General features: G+C 36.0%; 1 protein-coding gene across 12 annotated transcripts in view; it reads left to right on the forward strand.

Moving 5' to 3' along the window:
- Positions 1-25,071, forward strand: part of Neo1 (neogenin 1) — a 198,757-nt gene that overhangs the window by 122,857 nt on the left and 50,829 nt on the right. For all 12 annotated transcript variants that reach the window (XM_003462198.5, XM_005000074.4, XM_005000069.4 and 9 more), the window contains exons 9-16: positions 4,955-5,109; positions 9,095-9,243; positions 9,612-9,750; positions 13,114-13,163; positions 14,085-14,232; positions 16,342-16,452; positions 17,450-17,644; positions 23,452-23,547. In XM_003462198.5, the coding sequence (XP_003462246.2) occupies positions 4,955-5,109; positions 9,095-9,243; positions 9,612-9,750; positions 13,114-13,163; positions 14,085-14,232; positions 16,342-16,452; positions 17,450-17,644; positions 23,452-23,547 (1,043 nt within the window). The remainder of the gene's footprint in view (positions 1-4,954; positions 5,110-9,094; positions 9,244-9,611; positions 9,751-13,113; positions 13,164-14,084; positions 14,233-16,341; positions 16,453-17,449; positions 17,645-23,451; positions 23,548-25,071) is intronic.

Raw genomic sequence — 25,071 nt, forward strand, 5'->3', positions numbered from 1 at the left:
ACAAATTAGCTATATTACAATTTTTTACATCATATTAATGTTTTCCTTAAGGAGCTGTAATGATTACATCTGGTCTGCTAAATCAACTCCTTTCTTTGCATTCTTGTAATCAAAGACCTCTAAGAGTCAGTACAAGCCCCCCAGTAGGACAGTAGTGCGTGTACCACTGCTGTGCATGCTGCCTGGTAGGCAGCCAGTTTAAATCAGAGCTGCCCAGCAGTGAGACCCGTGAATTATGGCTTCATTGCTAATGTGTTCATGGCAGCGTGTCTTTTTCTCTAATAATTTTTTATTTAAGCATTCATATTTGTAATTATAATTCAAACATAATTGCTTTGTAATTATACTTCATAGATGTAGATGTATGTGAGACAATCATACAAAGTTTTATTGAAACACTGTTTTAAGATTTAGAAAGGAAACTAAGCATCCGTTTAAATAGAGGACTGGGCACGTAGTATATGTATATCCATATGAAGTATTATACAGCAAATTTTTTAAAATGACTTACATGTACATTTTGATGTGTGTAAATAATGCCTGGAACAGTAGCTTGTTTTGTTTTGTTTTGTTTTGTTTTGTTTGGGTGGGCTCGAGTTTTTTTGTTTTTGTATTTTTGAGACAGGATCTCACTATGTAGTTCAGACTGACCTTGAACTCACTATGTAGACCAGGTTGGCCTCAAACTCACAACAATCTTCCTGTCTTAGTCTCCCAAATTCTGGGATTGCAGGCATGTGCCACCACGTCCCACTCTAGAACAGTGGTTTTCAACAGGGACAGATTTGCTCTCCATGTCTTAGGGACTGTTTGGCAGCAACTGGTGACATGTTTATTGTCAGCTGGAGTAAGAGGAGTGTACACTGACATATAGTAAGTGCTTACAGACCAGAGATGCTGGTAAACATCCTATAACGTACAGGAGAGTCCCCTACAGCAAAAATTTATGTTTTCCCACATCTCAGTAGTAGGAGGTTGGGAAGCTCTTGTGTAAAGAGATGTGATAAGATACACATCGTTACCTCTTGCCACAGTCAGGCCTCAGGTTAGGATAGGTTTTGAGGAAGTAGAACTAGAATTTTTTAACTATATGTATGTTATATATTTGTATGTTTTTAATGAGAACTTACCCTTTATATTTAAATTTTGGATAATGGGTCATGGGTTGTAATAAGCAGAGATGACTAATAAGTGAATTTGGAGTTGAGCGAAACACAGTTGGCGGGAACAAGCAAGCATGATAAGATAGGGTAAGCTAGGAATGCAAGGTAAGCCTGGTTCCATCTGGGTGTTTGGTAAGGACAAGGACACCTGAAAGCTAACCTGTGTGACCCAGAGATTGAGTGATAGGATTGGAAGTTTGGGATCAGATGGTGGGATACCAGTAAGAATTTTGACATAGTCAGGTAAGATGTAATTTTAGACACCAAAGCAGGTATACACTGTGGTTATATTAAGCAGTTTGTCTTAGCAGTACTTTGATAGCATTACACAAGACAGAGGGGAGGAAATGGGGTAGGGAATAAATTCAGTAGTAGTTACGTTACTCTAAACATGTTACGTGGGTAATAGCCTTGGTGAAGATGAGAACAATGAGGTGAGCAGATAGATGAATTTGGAGAATATCTAAAAGAATCAGACTACTATTTTCTGTTACTTCATTAAGTTTATGCTTTCTGAACAGAAGCAATGAAGGAGTAGTAGTGAGAAAAATTTATTTAACCTTTCTAAGCTTAAATATTCTCATTTAAAAACCTATGGTAATTACTTCACAGGCTAAAGTTGTAGAACTACCTTTATGTGTAAATCTATATTTGAAAATTGAACCACCAGGTGGCACTGTGTGCCTTGTTCATGAGCTCTATTTTTGTTGGGTACTTGAGTTGCTGGAGATTGAAGAGTCCTTCCTCTGCTTTTTCAGTTACGAAATTTTTACTTTATTTATTTATTTATTTATTTAGCCTTTAAATAGCATTAATTTTTCTGGTATTGGACATTAAATGGAAAATAGAGACTAACCCATTCCTGATATCATTTTAGACATGGGTGAACCCTTGAAGATCTGTAATTCAATCCAGGGCCTGGTAAACTATGGCTCCTAGGCCAAATAAGAGCTTCTATTTGTATGGCTCAGGAAGGAAGACTAGTTTTTATACTTTTAAATGGTTACATTTTAAAAGGTTAAATATGTAATGGCTTCCCTTTAAATACTCACCATCCAACACTTTAATATCCAACCATCTCATTATTTCATGCAATACATATGGAAAGTAGGGCCCAGACAGAGCCAGTACTCCCACAAGTCTACTGGCAAGCTAGTAACATTGCCACAACTAGAATTAGATCTCCTAATATGGCGCAGCACTGCCTTAGTACAAAGTATATCTTTTTCTTTGTTCCTCTTTTGTTCTTTTAGCTGCCCTATTCTAACCTAAGTGCCACTGTAACTCCATACATTTATAATAATTGCCTTTTCTAACACTTGTTGGATCTTGTTCCAGAGGCAGAGTTTTTTCTGGGCGAAAACTTAGTTCTGAGATGTCAGACAAATCTAGTGGGAAAATCATCTCAGATTCTGTGTCTTTTATCTTGGCAAATCATCTCTGTAACCAATTTCCTTTTTATAGTAATGCTTCTGTGTAAATTTTTTTCTGGTTTTAGTAACTTTACTTACTTTTCTCATTTTCACCTTTTACACAGGAACAAACAAGATATGCATGGTATTATCCCTCTAAGGTTTACCCATCAGAAAGCACATTTTCATTCACTCATTCTGTAACTGTGGATGAGGCTGCTTCTCTGTATGAGCATTCAGCTCTAGTAGTGGGTGAATGTGCATGAGCCAGGCTTTCCCTTAAAAAGTAAAATAGCAAATGCCACGCAGGTCATCTTTCTAAAAGAAAATCTGTTTAAAAATTTTATATAAAAAAGTAAGCAAAAGAGACTTAAGCTCTCTCATGGAGAGGACTCATTTGTAATCATACCAAATATCAGAAACCTCACTGTCTAAGAAATCAGTTGCTGTTCTCCTAAATTCTGTGATTTGGTGGTCAAACACAAAATATTAATTATAAACACCTCATAACATAAGACTACCAAACTCATTTTTGGTGTTTGCGAGATTTTTTTAAACATTTCAGTTCAATTTGAAAATCATTTAGGAGGAATATTAAATTATAAACAGTTAGTTTTCTTACCACAATACTGTGTTTTAGTGGGCCTAATTAATAATGAAACCAGCTGGATGTGGTAGGTCACACCTGCATTGACAGCGTTCGGAAGTCTGAAGCAGGAGGATCGTGGTCAGTTCAACACTAGCCTGGGCTACAAAGTGAGCTCAAGACCACCTGAACTGCCTAGCAAAAGACAAAGCAAACAAATAAACAAAAATAATGAAACCACCTCTGTAAATACTATGTTTACTGTGTAAATACTAAACCATTGAGCTACATCCATAGCTTTATACATTTAATGAAAATCAGGTAGCTTAAAGAACTACTTAATACACTTAAATCTCAGATGCCAGTGTTAACATATAATCATACAAATTAGTAACTGCTCATATAGATCTAAACAAATTTTAATCAGCAACTTTAGGGCAAGTTACCAGTATTTCAAGAATTTCAATTTAACAGATCAGGTAATTCACAATAATTTCTTCCAGAATAGTTTTGGGCTCTTTTATTTCTTTTTCAAGATAGACATAGCTCTTTTAGGAATGACAGTTCTTAAAGGCCAGCTGTCTAAAACAATTTCTTTACAGTATTTGTTGAAAACCAATGCATAATCTGAATTTCATTTTAGTAAGTACAGTAACCTATACATAATTCTGAGCATAACTTGGACATGTAGAACCCAAAACAGACCCTGGAAGCAACCTTTCTGTGAAGAACTTTGATCAGTGATGACGAACTGCTTAGCAACCAAGCACCCAAACTGCAGCCCCAAATCCACTTACAAAATCCACACAGTGCCAGCATTGCAATTAAACCTGAATACTGAGGTTTTAGTTGAAAAAAATAGCTCATACATTTACATCTTTTGTTTTGAAAGAAAAACACAATAACCTGAATGCCAGATGTTCACCACCACTGACTTAGATAATTGCTTTTACATTTGTATCTCATAACATCAACTACCAAGCTCATTTATGGTGTTTGTGAGATTTGTCGAATATTTCAGATCTGTTTGAAAATCATTGAGAAAGAATATTAAATTATAAAAATCAGTGCTAAAAAAAACTGTCACAAAATCACCTTTTACAGTTTGGGTTACATGTATTCTTTTAATGTTTTTGTTCTTATTCCCAATTTAAAAGTGGTAACTTCTAGCTTTTTAAAGTATGTATTCCTTGGTATTTTCTGTGAAAATCAGGTGCTACCAACAGTTATCTTCTGTCCATTTCCCAGGATTTACTCCTTAGAAACTAGTAGTTTCAAACCAGGTGTGGTGCATGCCTATAAGCCCAGTAGTCCAGGAGGCTGAAGCAGGAAGATAAAAAGTTCCAGCACAGCTCGGGAAACTTACAGACTTAGTGAGACTTTATCGCACAACATGAAAGGTCTGGGAGTATAGGTCAGTGTGAAGGCCCTGGGTCCAACCCCACACCCCCACCCCTACCCCCGCAGTAAAAGCTCTTAATGATTTCTAAAGCCTACAGCGTTGATAGCCAACCACTTGATTTAAAGTGGCCTTAAGACCTGTACCACCTCTAAAAAGAAACAGTGATTATGATCAGTAATATCAGTAACATCTATGCAACAACATAAAAAAGTTGTTATGTATGACTTCATCTTTTGCCAGTGTCCATGTTCTACTGTGCATTGTTACACCCCCAAAATGAATAAGTGTCATTAAATTATAAAATTTTGATGTGAAGTGAACACTGAAATTATACTTTCTGGAAATATTCCTAAATGATAGTTTTTCCTTTTAAACTCTTTTTTGTCTAAAGAGAGCGTGTTGAGAATACCAGTCACCCGGGAGAGATGCAGGTTACCATTCAAAACCTAATGCCAGCAACTGTGTACATCTTCAGAGTTGTGGCTCAGAATAAGCATGGATCCGGAGAGAGTTCAGCTGTACTACGAGTTGAAACACAACCTGAGGGTAAGTCTTCACTTGTCTGCCAGCCCCTTGCAGAAGGAGGCCTGTGTGAAGGTGTACCTTGTGTTTGGCCTTGCAGAGCACAGGAGAGATAAGAGTACGTCTTCAAGGTCTTTATGAATAGGGAAGACAAAGTGAATTTCCATCGCATGGTAACAAATAGTGTAATCCTCCTGGTACTTTGCTGCATATTCATGTTATATTGATTCTTTAAGACTTGGCTCAGATGCTTTCCTGAATAAATCTGATTCTTTGTACTCTAGTATCTGTATAATTCTGAGATATATTATTACCTCCTCCAATTGTACCCTCTCCAGTTGTGATTATGAATATCTTGTTTATGGATATTTGCCATAATGTCTTCTAATACCTTACACATGAAGTGGATATTTGTAATTCTCATCAACTGGATTGCCCTGTCTTCCTTTATTCCTCACCTGTTAGAAGGTTTTGGAGCCTTCCCTTTGGACATGTGGCCTTTTTGTGCTAAATAGTGTTATTTCCTCATTAATACCCTTTCCCATTTAGATTTTCTATGAATGAGGCAGGTTAGTGTATATTGTAAATGTCCTGAATGCTATAAGTTTTAGTTGTGTGCTACAAGCCTGAAATGATACGAACAATCAAGTTATGAACAATGCTTTTAACAGTTGAAGTTTTCTTCTGTATTTGTGCCTTTTGACATCAAACATTGTTTTTCCTCAGAGCATTCTCTATGCTACTTTTACTGCTAACTGCAATAGTTTTTCCATGTTCATAGACCTTAGGTAAAAAGATTTTGCATCAAGTAGGGCACATGTGAGGTATGTTTGTGAAAATACTGAACCAGGGATTAAACAATGTGAGTGAATTTACCAGTAAAACCATGGAAATAATTCAAGGATCTTACTCGATGGATAAAACAGAAATCTTAGTTACTTTTCTCTTTGCTGAGATAAAATACCCATCACCCAAAGTTAAATAGGAAAAGGTTTGTTTGGTTCACAGTTCATAGAAATTTCAGTTCAAAATTGGCTGGCTCTAAGGCAGGGGGATGTGGTAAACCCTAACCTTGCAGTAGAAAAACAATTCGTGGTGGGCAGAAGGCAGAAAAACAAGCAAGGGAAGGACTGTAACAGCGTGTTTCTACCCCTTGTTTCTTATCCAGGCTACTTAGGGTAGGTCGCCCTCACATCCTTAATCCTAGTGTCTTTGAATTTAGCTTTGCACTATGAATCAATCCCAGCCAGTTCTGAATAAACCTACGTATGACTGCATGATGCTTTGGGGGGACATCTAGATACAAGCCATAACAATAGATAAAGTCACGAAGCAGTGCACTTTACTTTTCAATGCTCTGTCAAATCATTCATCAAACTTTTGAGCACCTCCTATACTGGCTGGGTACAGTGCAAAGTTTTAGACATACAGGGATGAACATGGCAAGATTTGTCCTCTTATAAGAATGAGAGTAGAGATAGGAGACTATTGATCATTTCATAAAGATCAGGAATCACACCAGGTAAGAACAGTGATCATCAGAGGGCCTAGGAGAATGTGTTTTTATTACAGAGAAAGGATGTTGAGAATTTCAGTTGTCTATGTTTAGACAAACACAGAAATATTCCATTAGATTTCAAGTTAATTTACCCTTCATTAGGTTTTATGTGTAGACATCATATATGACAGATGATATGATTCAGAATAAGGAAAAATCCCCTTAAAAAATAGGTAAGTCAAGGCACGACTGAAAAAATAGGGTCTGAGGTTGACCTTAAAGCATTTAACTTAGCCCAAGCATTCTTGGGAAAAATGCTACATAATGGAAATCCCAAAAATAGTACCAAGGGGTCCACATGTAAGTGAGTCATGATAATAATGAAGATCCCTGAGTTTAAGGTTAAGTTCTAGAAGGCTTAGCTTTTGTCCACAAGGTGAGTAGAGATGGTAAGTACAATACATAATAGTGTGAGGTGCTTTCATATGAAGGGAAGAGGGCAGCACAATCACTCATTCAAGGAGTTTGAGTAAGAAAAGGATTAAGTAAGAATATAGATGGAAGGGGCAATAAGTTCTGCTGAGGGTGCTGTGGGGTTGGAAAACCACAATAACATTTTGTCAAAAGAGATAAAGGGAGTAGAGAGAAATTTGCATTTCAGCTGTAGATATGCAGCTTGTGTGGGGGTGGCATAAGTGTTGTAGTCAGCCCTTGGAAAATATTTTGCATATTTAGCTTCACAAACCAACTTTAAATTTCTTGCATTTATTATGCTACCATACAGCTAAAATGGAAGAATTCATTAGTGCCTTTTTTTTTAGTATGTTTGTCTGTACTTAGCCAATGAATATATTGAAAGTGATTTCAAGGGAATTTGGGGACTGCTGTGTTTTCCTTTCCCTTTAATAAGTTACAGGAAAGTTTTCCAAAGTGGGAGAAGTGTGACAAATCTCACCTGTCGTGCAACATAAAACATGCTCTTAACTGTTAGATGAATAACATAGTTCATGGCTGAATAAAGCAAACAACTATTAGAGTAACTATTTTCAGGTTTCTCTGCTTTGTTAGCAAAACAAATCTTAAGTCATAGCACTGTTACAAAAAAGCCAGTTTGTTTTAAATTTTGCTAGTTTTTTCCCTTTCCAGCTCTTAAATCTAATGATTGTCTGTTGCAAAGATACCAGTGCCAGAGAAATTGTTTTCAAATATAGAATGTCTGCCAAAGTGTAAACATGGGCACTTACCCAGAATTTGTACACAAATTGAGACTAGCGTCTGTCAGAGAAAAAAGGGTGTATCACAGGAAAGGTCAGTATGTAGGATATTGTACAAGTTAGAGTCAGATAGAAATTCTTCCAATTGACTGTTGAACAGTCTGTGAGTTGACCACCAATCCAGTCACCCAGTTACACAGACTGCTGTAAGGTAGTACAATAATCCTACTGGTCTTCTTGAGCTCATTTTTCGGATCAGAAAGTGCCCAGCTTCTGGTTCTATTGCTGTAACTTTCCTATCAATTGAGAAAAATTCTTAACATCAAAGCCTCATTTGTAAATAAGGGTCATAGTATCTGTCTTTTGGGGTAGAGATTCATTGAGAAAAAAATATAGAGAACTGAATGCTTGACTGATTATAATTATTCAGTAAATGTTAGCTCTTTAAAAAAATTTTTTTAATCTGGTCTTCTACCTTTACTGTTCTTCTGTATGTGTTTTTGTGTCCTTCTTAAACATATGTGATTATGTCATGCTCGTCTTGCTCATTTCAGTAATCAAATAATACCTATTAGGATAAAACCTAAACTCCAGAGCAGCACATTCAAGATTCTTCACTGTTTGGCTCTTATCATTTGTTTCCAATATTCTCTGTCTCATATCACATCTGTCCCTTGCGGTCAACTAAACCATGTAACACTCTCTTGTCCATGTGTCCTCCTGAGTGACCCTGTTTACTAGAGTACTTTTCTGCTTAGCATCTGAAAAAATTGTTATTCATTTTGACTCCATGAAGTTGTCACGACCCTCCCCTTTCTCTCAAAGCAGAATTGTATGCTATTTTTGTTTTCATTGCAACCACACTGAAATCTGTTCACACTCATGATGTTGTTTGTAACTCTTTCTGCACCCAACTCCCCTCCCAAACTTGGAGTCCTCTGTGAACACGGACCCTGCCCATCACCATCCCCAGAGCCTGCCATGGCTTCTGGCAGAGAAAGGATCTTTTCTTGTGCTGGTTCCAAAAACTAGTGTTTTATAAATGATAGAACAGTTCTTTGGTACATTTTTCTTATTTTAAATAAATGGGAGATACCTCACAGATAATTTTTGCTTTCCACTTTAGTCATAAAAAGGAAAATATGTGCATGTATTATCCTAAAACCACATCAATTAAATCAGTTGCTTTCTTTGCTGAGTTCTACAACACAGCCTCATATGACAGTATTGCTGAGGTCAGTCATTGAAAAGTGTGGTGAATCTCATTTGTATCTTGCTATCTTGAAATTCTTTCCAGTTCAGCTCCCTGGCCCTGCACCTAACATCCGAGCTTATCCAACTTCTCCTACTTCCGTCACGGTCACATGGGAGACACCAGTGTCTGGCAATGGGGAAATCCAGAATTACAAATTATACTACATGGAGAAAGGAACTGACATTGAGCAGGTATAAAATAAAGCCATGACAAAGCCATTGGTTAGAATAGTACAGTTGAAATATATTTCTAAATCTCAGTAGTTGCTTGACTGAGGGTTAAGTGTAAGATATATGTGAAATGAAAAGTTGGGTCTATTTCTTTGTATTTGTATTTATTCTGTAGTTTTTACAAGCAAGAGTCACTAAACAGTAACATTTCTAAGTAAATTTCCAGTGTTATTAATTTTTTAATCATTAAACAATATTCTATAAAAGAAACAAAACTGAAATATGTAGAATGTAGAATACCTATAGTTAATCATTTTGTAGCACTTTTTTTGGCTTGAACTGTGTATATATATATATATACACACACACAATGTTTTATTTTATTCAAGGATGTTGATGTTTCAAGTCATTCCTACACCATTAATGGTTTGAAAAAATACACAGAGTATAGTTTCCGAGTGGTGGCCTACAATAAACATGGTCCTGGAGTCTCCACACAGGATGTTGCTGTTCGTACATTATCAGATGGTGAGTCTTTCTTCCCTTTGAAACAAAATACAACACTCAGTGCCCCTAATGGTGTTGTACGAGGATTATGGGCTTTGATTTCAAGAAGATTCAGCTCAAATCCTAATTCTATCCCTTAATAGAAAGTGTGACTTTGAAGTGGTTTAACTTTTCTGAGCATTTTTCCTCACTTGTAAAATGTAGATAGCTCCAACTTCACTGGGTTGCTATAAAAATTGACACAGGAAGTGCAGAATGTAGAGCATCTTAACTGAATTGATTCTCAGGCATTTACATATTTATCTGAAGCTTCTGTGTAAGTAAATACAATTGCTTATCCAATGTACAGACCATCTCAGGAAGGCTAACTGTACTCAGCAATCATATTTATTTGCTGGATAGATATTTTTAGCTTGTCAGTATTTTGTAACAATTTATTCCTCATCTGTGACTGCATTTCAAATTAAATTATATATACATATCCATGTCCTAGAACAGTTATTTTTCAAACGACAGCCTGCCAAAGAGATTGTTAGTCAAGACTAGCGTTTGTTAAAATATTTTTAAAATGGAAAATAACGGGAGCTGGGGATTTAGCTCAGCGGCATAAGCACCTACCTTGCAAGCAGGCGGTCGTGAGTTCAATCCCGGGTACCGATAAAAAAAAAAAAAAAATAGAAAATAACAGAGTTCATTGTACTTAATAAGAATATCTTGTTTCATGAAACTCAGCTAAATCCAGATCTAGCACTTTATTAAAATCTCTATAAAAATATATTTGTGTATGTGTGTGTGTTAATATTCATGCTTCAGAGACTGTAGTTTGACTCACTTAAGCAGATGATCGAAATTAATACCACCAGTAAAAGAGTAGATTGAGATCATGTGCCACTGATAAGGTGCACAGAGAACAATGCAATCTCATATCTGTGGTGTCCCTGCATAAAACATTTAACTTGAATAGAATATGAATATGAATATGAAAAGAGTAGGCATATCCAAATTAAAGGAGGTTTTGCCCAAAAACACCACCCTTTTTTTAAGTTTTACAAGCTGGTATAGATTCTTTTCCAACTTGCTAGTCCAATTATTTATATACGGGATGACCAAAATTGCATGTTTTTCATTAATTTTTATAAGATAATATAACAAGAAATATAAAAATGACAAATTTATCAAATGTATTCAATATAAGAATCAACTGGTTAAGGCCAGGGATATAGCTCAGTGACACAGCACTTGCCTGGCAAGGGTGAGATCATGAGTTTAATTCCCAGTACCAGAAAAAAAAAAAAAAAAAGAATCTACTGATTGAAATGATGCCTGCTAGCCAAGGGTTTAGCTCAGCAGTGTAAGCACTCACCTGGCAAGCACGAGGTCAAGAGTTTGACCCCAGGTACAAAAAAAAAAAAAAAAAAAGAAATGACACCTGCTGGAGCAGCACTCAATAGTCAGTACATAAACAAATGTATACCCAAGTGATACTCAGAGTAAGCTATTAAACAGTTACAATATATTAGTCTTCTGAAAGAAGAAACAAAAAACCACTGGGGAGTCTATTCTAGAATCTAAAGAAGAATAAGGACACATGAAACAGAATAAAGCATGCATTATTTTTGGATCTGGTAGTAAAAGTAGCTATACAAAATACGGTTGGCACAGTTGCTTAATGTTAGATATGAGTACTGTTAGACGATACTAAATATTGTTAGCTGTAGATAATACTTTTCTGTTGATTCTGTTTCTTAAATGTGGCATTCATTGTATTGTAGTTTTGCTGGAGCCTACTGTTTTTAGGAGATACATACTGAAGTATGTGTGAGTGAGATATCACAATGACTACAGCCATCTCTGATAATTTGGAAGTAATGTGGATAGAGAATCTGTGTCTGTGTATATTTATGTAAGAAAAGTAAGCCAGATGTTAATATTAATAATTGATGATGCTAGAAATAAATACATAGTGTTCACTCTACTATTTTTGCTACTCTTTTCTATGTGCTTGACATTTTTTCAAGATAAAAAATCTAGACTGTAATATGACTGACCAATTATATAAACCAGTTGGTCAAGATTTTCAGGAAAAATTGAGGGGGGAAAATGCTTACTCCAGGCTTTTAAATCTGTCTACACATGAGCCAAATATTAACTGCCCTAAGTGAGATGGGGTGTTGACTGATTCCTACAGGAAACTGCATGGACTAAGTGTGTCTTAGCAAGATTTGGTGAGGCAAATATTGGTGCTTTTGTGAGCTGAAACAAGTATCTTGGATAACTTAACAACCCTAAACTTCTAATTTTCTCATCTATAAAATAGGACTAGTATGAAACCCCTTGTGAAAGTGTTGTAAGAATTAAGTATCCTCATGTAATGAGTCCAGCAAATCTTAGCTATGAGAATGCCGATGAAGCAGTCACCACTATGTTGGGTGCCTTTGCAGCCAAGTTAGTTCTTAGCATGATGATTGTTCAAATCACTCATAGATTGTTCAAATCACTCATAGACTGTTTTCAAAACAAAGATGTTTGCCATCTATTCCAGGCCTGAATCTGTGGATAGAGATCTGAGGCACTTTGTTAACACAAGTCAGAATAGTGTAAGACATATTCTCAGAATCCTTGGCACAGTTGGCACTTAGTAAAATACCGAGTCACCAAGTGTTAAAGAAAGGAAAAGAGAATATCCCTTGGGTAGATCTTGGGAGACAAGGGCTGGAGTCAGCATTCCAAGTCAGCTAGAGGTTATGAGTTCAAGCCCCAGTACAAAAAGAAAAAAAAAGAATCAGGTGTACTTCATACCTTGCTTGCTGTCAACTAGGAACATTCCCTAGTTGCCTCAGGAAGCCAGATGATTTACTTTACTGATAAATATCTGTTTAAATATCTTTCTCTTTTTGGGAGTTGCCTTCATAACCAGATTAGGAACCCCACAAGAAACCCAAGCCCACTGATTTATGTACATCTCATTTTGATCCATACTGTCATTGCCCATATCCCATATTCACAGACTTGGCTCCAGAAAATGTGTAGCTTTCCCCCAAGATGAATATTTAGAATATGTCTAAAGGTTTAGATATAACTGGAGCCTAGAAAAGTTTAGTCTAGACAACACAGTACCTCCTTGAAATAAATCACTGATTACAGAAGTACAGCCTGACTTGGGTAGGGATCTATGCTCATATGAAAGTCTTATTTTAAAAAGTAAGCCAAACATGGCCACTTCTCATCTACTTGGTATCATCAATATGAGGGCACTGGCAGATGGGTTGAGATCTTATTTGCATAATCAGTGTTTGAGATGAGCATTGTGTAGAATGTAGCCAAGCTATACATGGGTGATTTAACCTTTTTTTTTTTTTTTTTTTTTTTTTGTGGCCTGTCTAGTTCCCAGTGCTGCTCCTCAGAATCTGTCATTAGAAGTGAGAAATTCAAAGGTAAAACTTTGTAATGCTACCTGCCATTTCCTTTCCTGGTATATAGCTGAGCCTCAAAGTAGCTCACAGAAAGGGAGATGCCATACATAACTGAAAACACTGATGATCAAGAAGAGAAATAAGACATTAGTATTATACCTGCCAGTAATCTTGGGCTTAGTGTTTAATTTTACTTCTTTTTCTGATGCTTTTTCTTTTCTTTTTTTTTTTCTTTCCTTCCTGCAAAGAAGTTACGTTTTTTGAGTAAACATATTTGAGTTCTAAACTGTCCAAAACCTTGGTGATGCGGCAGGAAATAAAATCTTAGTGATGACGTGATCCCTTAGTCCTGTAAGATGTGTGTGGCCTATAAGCAGGCACTATAGATGTGGTTGCATGTGCTCACCATCTAGTCCGGGTGGTTCACTGGAGGTCTGGTCTCAGAACCCCAGAGCCCCTCCTGGTCTACACAGGCAAGAAAAGTAATCAGTCCTTTCAGAATGTACTGTGGGACCTAGCTGTTAATTAATGATCTCCTCTTTAGAGAATTTTAGATAGAAATTGTATAATTTCAAATATTTTGGACTAGAGCCATACGGGGAAATTATACCTAACAATGACCTACTTCCTAATCCATGTACCCTTGACCCTATGCTTTCATTTTGAAAACTTTTTGGGAACTTCTGATCTACATCTTCATTCTGAGCAAATACTGAGAAGAGCAAGGGCCCAGAGTGCACTGCTTGAAAACTACAAGTTAGCCCCAGTTAGTCATAGTTGTTTTTAAATTAAGTATTTTGTATGGCTCTTGAGTAAAAGCAGTAAGCACCCTGCTTTCCAGATGTTCCTTTTTTTTTTACATAGTGAAGTCAGGTTAATACACACAATTAGGACCAACCTTTAGATGTGTTCGGCTTTTCCCTATAATTTTGTCTTTCCCAGAGTATTATGATTCACTGGCAGCCACCTTCTCTATCCACACAAAATGGACTAATTACTGGTTACAAGATTCGCTACCGAAAGGCCTCCCGCAAAAGTGATGTCACCGAGATCTTGGTAACTGGGGCACAGCTGTCTCAACTGATTGAAGGTAAGCTGGTTTGTACATAGCAAAAACTGGGTGAGAAGAGTCTTTCTCAGACAATAAATTCTGCTAGACTAAGGGCTGCTCTGAGCTATTGACTTAAATATGGTTCTCAAAAATTTATAATAGTCTGCATTTTACCCATTACAATGAAAAATATTCTTACAGATTTTATCACCAGTAAGTGGTAAGACTGTAACTTTTATTTCTCTGCTGATACTCTCTGTATAGTTTTTCCATTGGGTACAATAGAAAACGTTGCACACCTGGTAAAAATGGGCCCAATGCAGATGTAATATGGGTTCATCCTACAGGAAACAGAAAACTTTTCTTTCTCCAAAAGAGAGCAGACTATGCAAGCACAAGATCTTTACAGGATAATCTTGGGAGGCCCACTCAAAGGTACATGTAACTGAGAATAGAGTCTAGGCATTTGCTAACCTAATGAAGAAAAGAGCAAAATATGTCCTGCTTAGATCATAGTCAATTCTGTAGCCATAATAAACATCTCTAAAACACCCTGAAGAATAAAGAAAGCAGCCGGGATTTAGCTCAGCGGCATAAGCGCCTGCCTAGCAAGCATGAGATCGTGAGTTCGATCCCTGGTACCAAAAAAAAAGAACAAAGAAAGCAATTCTGTGAGCATGGTCCCATCCATGGTCTTGACCAAAAGCATTTACTGTGCACATACTGGCCCTTGATATATAATGGTTAACAAAACAGACCTTGTACTCTTGAAACATTAACTTGAAGTTTGGTAAGATGCTGAGGATGAGTGTATACTCTTGAGTATGGATTTTGAAGATCCTGTACTGAGCAGTATATTTTGTGATAACACATTTTGCCTTATCTTTACAGTACGTGTTGTGTACGTTTTGTTTGTAAGTTTAGAGAAAGAGGAGCTATTAGCCACTTCATATATTCTTCCCTTTCTTGCTCAATATTGGACATTCTGACTTTCCCCAGAGGGCAGGGAATAATAGATTGGTTGGGTTCTTTCTGATCTTAACTGAGCCATGTTTTTCAGTAGTCCAGGATGTTGTCTGTTAATAGTTACAAACTCATGTGCAGCCCAATCTGGTGCTTTCTGGTTCAATATGTGCAGAGCCAAGACAGAAAAGTAAACTGACCTAGGCACGGCCATTTTGTTCCTCTTTCTGTCCTTGCCTTCTTGTGGGCAAACAGATTGAGAATGGATTTGTAGAGAACAGAACCATCCAAACCCCCCTCCCACACCATGTGCTAATATTGGTTAACTGAACCAATTACACCCTGACATCCTGCTCAACTTACTTTCTCAGTAATTGTCTGTGATTGGAGTTTTTATGCTGGTCTTCAGACATCAATATTTGGATATGGAGAGATAGGATCATTTTCATAACCTTACAAGGCCTGCGTAGTATCTGGATTTTATATACTGTAAAAATATTTGTCCAGATGTATGAGTAAGTGACTGCATTAACTATTGTGCTGCTTTGTGGGATAGATACATATATATGTATGTATCTTGCCTTTGGTACATTGCTACTTGAAGTAAATAAGCTGGTAGTAAATAAAAAGTTGCATAATAGAAAAGCTTGGGGTTTTTCTTTCACTTGCTATAAATATATTTAGGCAATTGGTTGTTCAGAAATAGATTTCTAGGCCATATTTGATGTTTAAAATGTTTCTGCTGTGGTTATGTGAGGGCTCAGAGAACAGAGGTAACCTGATAGAGGCTACATCTTTGCATTCTTTTCTGGGTTTTGGTGTCTTCTGAAGCCAGCTAATTTTGTTCCTTTGCAAAATCTCTTTCATTATTCTTGACCTTAACATCCTTTGTAAGAAAATCAAGGAGTTGCATTAAATGAACTCCAGGTGCCCTTAAGCGCTTAAGCAAAAATCTCTATAATCTATGTGGAGCTTTAGTTATTTCTGTTTTTTCTCTTGGGTTGTATGGGCTTTATTCAGCCATGGCTGTAAAGATGGGCTATATTTATATTTTGCCTATTCTGTGTTTAATCAAGTTACAAAATATGTCAGACAGTAAAATACTTGTTTTGATGAAAGATTACTAATTTTTTGTTTTCCAAAGCTGTGTTTCATCTTTTCTCCCCCTTGTCATTTGGGTCTCAGGTCTTGATCGGGGGACTGAATATAATTTTCGAGTGGCTGCTCTAACAGTGAATGGTACAGGCCCGGCAACTGACTGGCTGTCTGCTGAAACTTTTGAAAGTGACTTAGATGGTAAGAACAAACAATGGGCGGGACCAACATCACAGATACTATGTTAACCGTGGTCAGTGAGTCACAATGGAAACCCATAGCTTTGGCTCCAGTCTGTGAACTTTAGTGCATTATACTGCTGCTGTTCCCATAAAGCATCATTGCTCCTGAGATGACCTTTAGAGAATTGTCTCTTTAAGCAGAACAGAACAAATGAAAATGTACAGATGCTTTAAATCAGCATGCCCTCTCAAGGCTATTAAGTATGTGGATGTTCTAAAATTTAATGTTGAGCCACATCAGTTGTACCTTTATTTCAATTAGTTTCTCACTCCTGAATGCCTTGCCCTTTTTCTTATCCATTTAGTGAGTATCTCTTATATGGGTATAATGTGGTGGTGCTTTTATCAGTGACTGATACCAGATGTGGAGGAAAAAAGATCTAAATTCTTTTTTTTTTTTTTGAGTCTCCTTTTACTAATTTTTAAATTAAAGAGGTAATTTATGCCTTGAAGTTTATTGAAAGAATTTATAAATGTCCACCTCCTAAAAACCTTTACTCTCCTACCAATAGAATTTTTATTTTTTCCTGTTTACAGATTTATAGATCATTTAAGGGAGTAAGTAATGGACTGCATTGCTGTAAAATGGTACTTCACTATCTGTTGACAACAGGCTTCTAATTTCTTGATACTTTTTGTTCATTATCACTGAGAATTTGAGAATGGGATGTAGGGCAAGGGATAAGCAACTATTGAAGATAATTTGTTTTTCTCCATTGAACAGAGGTCCTGGATCTGTCATCTTTCTAAATTAATTTTGCATTATCTTACATTTAATGCTGTTTGGGTTGTGTTTCCTTCCTACGAGGAAGCAAAACTGTGGGCCGTGTTTCACTATTGTCTTTGAAAGGTTGGACCCAAATATTTTGGTAGGAGGCTGAACATCATTCCCCAAGGATGGTGAAACATAATAAAAGAAAATAAGTTTCATCTTGCTTTTCTTCTTTGCTTCCCAGAAACTCGTGTTCCTGAGGTGCCTAGCTCTCTTCATGTCCGCCCGCTTGTCACTAGCATCGTAGTAAGCTGGACTCCACCAGAGAATCAGAACATTGTGGTGAGAGGTTATGCCATTGGTTATGGCATTGGTAGTCCTCATGCTCAGACCATCAAGGTGGACTATAAACAACGCTATTATACCATTGAAAATCTGGGTATGTTTGCTAAGTAAAGGAAGTCATTGTACATCAAATACCTTTTTACTTATTATGTAATAATTTTTTCTGTCTTTTTCCTTTTTATTGGTACTGGGGAATATGTAATAATTTCTTACATAATAATTGCAGAAATAATACAAAGAATTCCTTTATATCCAGATATCCCGAAAGCTGACATTAACTACATTTGCATTATCCTTCTCTGTCCATATGTATATATTTTTTGTCCTGAACCATTTGAAAATAAGTTGTAGATATGGTAACTCTTCTACTAATACTTTTATCATAGAACTCTTAAAAACAAGTTTCCTAACATACAGTTATCACACTCAGAATTTTTATTGAGACAGTATCTAGAGACTACATTCATATTTGACATGTTTTTCATTAACCTCTTTTACAACAAAAGAAAAGCATTGTTGTCTGGTCCAGGATCCTATGTTGCATTTTGTTAGCATGTCTCTAGCTTTCTTTGATATGAAACAGTTGTTCCAATTTTTTTTGATTTCTGTGATTTAAAGTATAGGCCATTTATATTTTGTTGAATGTCCCTCACTTAAGACTTTTGAAAGTAACTGTTTTCATTACATTCAGATAATACAGTTTTAGGAAGAGTGGCTTAACAGTGCTGGGTTCTTGTGAGTATATCATATCAAGAGTCATGCGGATAGTCTGTTGGCAGTGATGTTAACTTTAACACTTAGTATGGTATCTGCCATATGATTGTACTATAGAGTCATTTTCCTTCGTGATTAATGACTGCGTCTTGAGTCCTATTTCTCATTAAACTTTCACTCACTAGTTTCAGCATTTCTAGTAACAATCACTATTCTGATATTTTAAAAAAAAAACTAGGAATTCCATTAGACCCAGCTATTCCCCTTCTAGATACTGTTCCAAAAGAGTTAAAGTCATTGTATAACAGGAATACATGCATACCCGTGTTTATAGCAGCACAATTTATATTAGCTAAATCTTGGAAACAGTATATATGTACATCAGCAGATAAATGGATGAAGGAAATGTGGTATTTGTATTCAATGGAGTACTACTCTGCCATAAATAAACTTGAGGCATTTATAGGCAAATGGATGCAACTCAGTGGTGATAGTTCTAGTTTTTTGTTTTTGTTTTTGTTTTTTAATTTAAAGAAAGAAGAAAAAAAAAGAAAGGCCATTAAAAAATGCAGTAAAAGGGTACAAATAATACAGTATTTCTAGAAAAAAATATATACAGTACGAAATCAAGTGGTGATAGTTTTAGTTCCATATTTCTTCTAGAATATTTGTTAGCATTCTGTAATAAGGAAGATCTTTCACTGAGTAGAGAGTGAATGACTAACGATTCCTGTGTTCACTTGACATCTCCCTTCTATCTTTGATCTTGTTCTTCCTTTTTGACACAGATCCTCCATGTTCATCTGCTATTTTATTAATTTCAGCCCTGAAATCAACCATTTCCCCAAGGAACTCTGGTTTCTTTTATGAAAAGTGATTTTTCAAAACAAATTAGTTGAGCACTAAATATTCATTGTTACTAAGGAACTTAAAAGCTACTAAAACTAGAAGCCAGCTAAGTAAGGTCATAAGATAAAAAGTTAATAAGTAAAAAAACAGTTGTATTTTCACATGCTATCAATAAACACTTGGAAATTGGATTTAAAATAATACCACTTAAACTAGCATCAAAATTGAAATACTGAGAAACAAACTTACAAAATATGTGAAAGATCTGAGTACTAAAAACAAGAAACATGTTGCCAATAGAAACTAAAGAAGGTGCAAGTAGAAAAACTGTGTTCATCAATTTGAAGGCATTATTAAGGCAACAGTTTGTCTCACTGTACATCTATGAGAAATTCCACTAGACTTTTTTTTAGAAATTGATAAACTGATTCTAAAATTTTTATGAAAAGTAAGAATAGCTAAAAATTTTAAAAATAAAGTTAGAGGACCCTTATCTTATTTCATGACATCTTGTTAGACTGTAGTATCGAAGACCTTGTGATGTGATATAGATAGAAAAATAGATCATTGGAACAGTATAGAATCCAGAAATATGTGATTAGTTTTTATGAATGTGCTTGAATAATTCATTAGGAAAAAATCTTTTCAACAAAAGATGGGGGAATAGTTAAATATCTATATGAGAAAGGAAAAAAGCCCTGTTCCTTATCTTACATCAAACAAACAAACAAAAAAAAAGACCTAAAACTTAGGGAAAAAAATCTTCATGACTTTGGAGTAGGCAAGGACCTTTTTGGGTGCAGAAGAGCACAAATCATAAGATTTAAAACTTGATAAAGAGAACTTCATCAAAAATTCAAACCTCTACTTTTAGAAAGACACCAGTAAAATGATGCTAAAGGTATTTTAAAGAAAATATCTCCCATTCAAATATCCGACAAGGAATTTGAATCTAGATTATATAAAAATGCTTAGAATTCAGTGAAGAAAACCCACTAAAAAGTTGAATAGAAAATTTGGACAGATACCATACCAGAAGTTATATGAGTAGACAGTAAGTTTGTGAATGCTCAGAACTATTTAATCATCAGAGAATATAAGTTCAAACCACAATGAAACAGCACTCTACACCCATGCAGATTTTGTTGAGTTTAATAGACTAACAATACCAAAGGTTAGCAGGGGTGCAGCAGCTCCCATACTTGCTGTTGGTAATACCTGATGATACAACCAACTTGTGGAACAGTTAGAGACTTCTTATAAGGTTAACTAGCCAATCCAGAAATCTCATGAACCAAGAGAAACAAAATCACTGTCAAAAGAGTTGAACAAAAATGTTTATAGTAACTATAATAGTCCAAAAGAAAAAAGTACACATTTTTATCAAGTGATAAATTGTAATTGTGTTGTATTCATGCAGTCGAATACTACCCAGCAATTAAAGAAACAGGCTACCAATACACACAGCAGCAGAAATAATTCTCACAAATATGATGGTGAATAAGAAGTTAAACACAAGAGAGTACATACTTTTATTACATTTTTATGAAATGTCAAAAGCAAATTCAGTGATTGCATGGAACTGAAAGTGATAGGAAATGACGGGGGCATAGCTTCTCAGTGGATCCTTTATATAGTGTTGATAACATAGATACATAAATTTGTCAAAATTAATATATGCTGAAATAGGCATATATTGTCTAATTATTCCTCATAGTTTATTTTAAAAACAAATATTTCTGAAATATTAATAATTAATTGATCTGGAGACGTATGATTGCTTTCTCAAATCATTGGGTTATCATTATAAATCTTACTGTGAAAGACTTCTTTTATTTCAGAATTTGCCCTGATGAAATTTTTTAATCATTGTTTCATAAACATCTTTCCTAAGAACAACTTCAGATGCCTGACAAATGAGTTATCTTCATCTTTGTTGCTAGAAAATAAGCTGCGATTTAAATCTTTTTCTTTCCTAGAAGAAATCACTTAGCTAAGCACTTAAGCATTTCCCCACATGAGCAGTCTTGTAAGGTAATTGTTGGAGGGCAGACGCAAAGCTTTGCTTGAGATAGAAACATCCCTGTGATGACCAGCCTCCTACCATTCCCATTATGTAACTGCTGAAATGGAAATCTTCTGTAACTTTTTTTTTTTTATCAGTACCGGCGATCGAACGTGCAAGGCAGGCACTTATGCTGCTGAGCTAAATCTCCAGCCCTTAAATGGAAATCTTTAGCAATACACTTGCAGAACATGGTCCTTGACCTTCTGGTGCTTTCAGTCTAATAGGAGAAGGGAAGTAAAACACAAGAAACAATGAAGTGAGTTGAAGTGAAGTGTGTTCAGAGAAGGGAGAGCTAGCTAACAAGGCACAATGGAGCAGTCAGGAAAGACCAGCCTGGCTTAAATATTGTCAGAATAGTGTTTGAAACAGAGAGATGAGAAGAAGCACTTCTTGTGTGGAAGACAATAAGCAGGTAGACTGTTAGAAAAGAAGGGTGTATATGGGAAGTAATAAAGATAAAATTAATTTGATATAAAGTAAGTTCAAAAAACATAGTTTTAACCTATATGTATATAGGGTACACATAATACTAAGTAAAAGAAACAACTCAGAGATGAAGAAGTGCACATTGAAATTTATTCACGAAACTAGAGCTCTCTCCTGGTCTTCACATCTATATAAACATTTGCTTGTTGAGTTTCTGCACCTGGATATATTCAAATTCCGTTTGGTCCAAAATTTGAAGATAATATCTTTTTCTCAAAACTTAACAATCACAAGATAGATATCCCTAGTTACTGCTAGAGATAGAGCAATGAATGAGATGTGGTCATAGTTGTTAGAAATAACACAATTTTAAAATAATTAAGTGTTCACAGTGGTAAGAAACAGAAATAGTATTACAGGCTATGTAAGTAGAGGCTAACCAGTATGAGATGAGCCCTTTCAGGTGAATGGGTTCATCTAGATGTAGAAGACAGGTAGGATGTGTTCTCAACCTAGCCAACAGTAGTGGGAAAAAAACATAGTGTGGACAGGAAAGATGGAGCACAAAGAACAAAGAAAAACTGGGGAGAGAAGAGCTGCATCAGTGTCTTGATTGTTTTTCTAGAGATGATAAGAGAGAGATCTAAATATTCCTAGATTTTGGGCTTGAGCAGCAGGATTGGTAGTAGTGCTGTTTGTTGAGCTAGCAAATACTGGAGCAGATCAGAAGAAAAAGGGAAAAAGGAAGAGAAAATTTTGGGGTATCCAAGAGAAGATGCCAAACAGACAGTTGAAGATAACAATCTAGGCTCCAAAGAAAGGTCCAGACTGAGTTTTTGCGGTTGATGAGGAGTTACAAGCTAATCAAAACTAAGGAAACAGTACCTAGGGGGGTGGGGATGTGACGAGACTGTCTTGGAATTGTATATCCTGATGGCTCTGCCTCTCCCATTTTAGTAAATGACATCATTGTCTAGGATGTTACTTAATCCACTTTTTCCTTATCAGTCAAGTAGAAAGTTTTACTGATTCTGTTTGTTCTCAGTTTTGTCTGACCTGGTAGCACCAGGTGCCTCCACATACTGCCCATTATTATCTGAAGAGTGGATGTGCAAACAAGGCAACTATTTTAAGTTTTTGAAGCAACATAGGCCACAGGAAATGCAGCCCCTTAGTTGGGCATTGCAGAATCATCTCCAGAACAGTTACATTTTGGGTCATATCTTATCCAGCCAAGAAATCTGCATGATGGCTAGATTTGGTTTGCTAGTTTGGATCAGGAGGCCCCTCTGGAGCATTGGCACTGCATAGTTTCACACATACTTAGCGCATCCCCTGCTTCTACTTTGGCTGTTCTAGTCACTGTCCTTCAGGGAAGGAAAAGAGTTCATTTAATAGCAAGCTTCGGGCCGGGGCTATAGCTCAGCAGCATAAGTGACTGCTTGGCAAATGAGAGGTCGTGAGTTCAATCCCAGGCATCAAGGAAAAAAAAAAAATAGCAAGCTCCACTGATAGCCTTCTAGCATAGGAAAAGTCTGTTAATTCATTGTCATTCAAGCCCTTCATTTAGCATCACCAGACTATAATAGTCAACATCCACTATTGAGACTGTAGGTAGAAGTTGATCTAGCTGGATTTTTTTTCCATCATCCCCTCTCCTCACACCTGAAAATAATTCCAGGCAAGTGCTTATGCCACTGAGCTAAATCCCCAGCCCTTAATTCCAGATTTTTTAAAAAAAATATTAAGTCTTGAATTTCTCTGCAGTTAAGATTATGCACTTTCGAATTTAAAAAAACTTTTACAAGGATTTTCAACTGTTTCAACTTGTTTCTTTCCCTCAGATCCAAGCTCTCACTATGTGATTACCCTGAAAGCATTTAACAACGTGGGTGAAGGCATCCCCCTATATGAGAGTGCCGTGACCAGGCCACACACAGGTAGGGAACCCTGTCTGTCTCTGGTGCTCAGCACTTTTTCCCTGCAGCTTACATATTGGCATGGATCCTGCCTTCCTAATCATGAAGGAAAAGGATATGGCAGTTGAGAGTGCAAACTTCAAATGGGTACATAGGCTTTCAGTATGGAAAGTTCTGTTAATTCCTGTTTTGCTTCTTGGAAAAGAATATACCTGTTGGGTACGCTGTGCTACATAGATAGGTATACATGTTTTAGTGTGATGGGATGTAGAAGACATAGTTTTGAGAGATATAAAAATGATTTTTTTTTTTTTTTTTTGAGACAGAGACAGTTTCACTATGCAGTTCATGCTGGCCTTGAACTAACTTTATAGCCCAGGTTGGCCTCGAATTCCCAGTGATCCTCCTCCTGCCTTAGCCTTCCTCCTGCCTTAGCTTGGGATTACAGGCGTGAGCTACCATACCTAGTGTGATTTTCATTGTTTAGGCATGTTCATTATAAAATGACCCAAAAAGTGAAAGTACCTCTGCATATCTACAGATTACTGATTGTGGCAATAAATACATGTGATTGTCAAACTCAGCATTTGCTCTCCAGTCACTTGAGTTGGTTAGGAAAGCAGGATTTTATATACCTTTCATATGCTTCATATTTATATAAAGCATATAAAACCAGAGGCAGTATCCATTTTGATCAGTTGTACATGTATTACAAGAGTGAGTAAATATTCAATTGCTTTTCCATTCTCTTTTAAATATCTAAATCAATGTGCATATAATATAAAATTTCTGTAGATACTAAGTTAGATATGAATGAAAGTTTATTGAAGTAAATATATTAGAATTGTGACTTTTTCTTTAAAGGGTACTAAAAACCAAAAACTTTCAGAAATACTTTGTTTCATTTGTTGCCCACAAGTTTGAATAAATACTACGTGAGATCTTCTGTATGCTTTGCATGATAGCACAGACATGACAGTGTTCTTGTTAAAGGTTAATCTCTGTCCCTTTTTGTTTTTTAATAAAGCTTTTACTTCAGACTAACGTCATTACCACATATTCAGTAGTTCTGTCCTGTCTTCTCCTATATGCTTACAATTTTTAAATTCTTTTTAAAGTAGCTTTAGTATTCCAAAAAAGGGGCAAAAAAGAATAAAGTAGTCTTCTACTTTCTTAGTTGGGCTGAAATAGGAAAAACATGAAATTATTTTGTGTGACTTTAAAATATTATATACTGGCTAGTAATACACAAGGAAATATTCCTGAATCATATAACCTAATTACCTTTTCCAAGAGTTGGTACATATAAGAAAAAAATTTCTCAAAGAGTTCTAATGATTTCTGTACCTAAAGATGCATTTTCTGTAACTAGTTACTATACATCCTAACAGTCTTTCAGCAAAGCCCTTGATTATAATGTATGCTGTTCCTCTGTTATTTTTAGACCTACTTATATAGGAAATACACTCATGGAGACTATTACTTTAGTACGGTAATTATTCATAAGGCCTGTGCCATATTAGATTTTAAGTTATAAAAAGAACT

The sequence above is a fragment of the Cavia porcellus genome, unplaced genomic scaffold, assembly GCF_034190915.1.
Source record: "Cavia porcellus strain 051 isolate PalLab524CR breed Dunkin Hartley unplaced genomic scaffold, mCavPor4.1 scaffold_38, whole genome shotgun sequence".
NCBI lineage: Eukaryota > Metazoa > Chordata > Mammalia > Rodentia > Caviidae > Cavia > Cavia porcellus.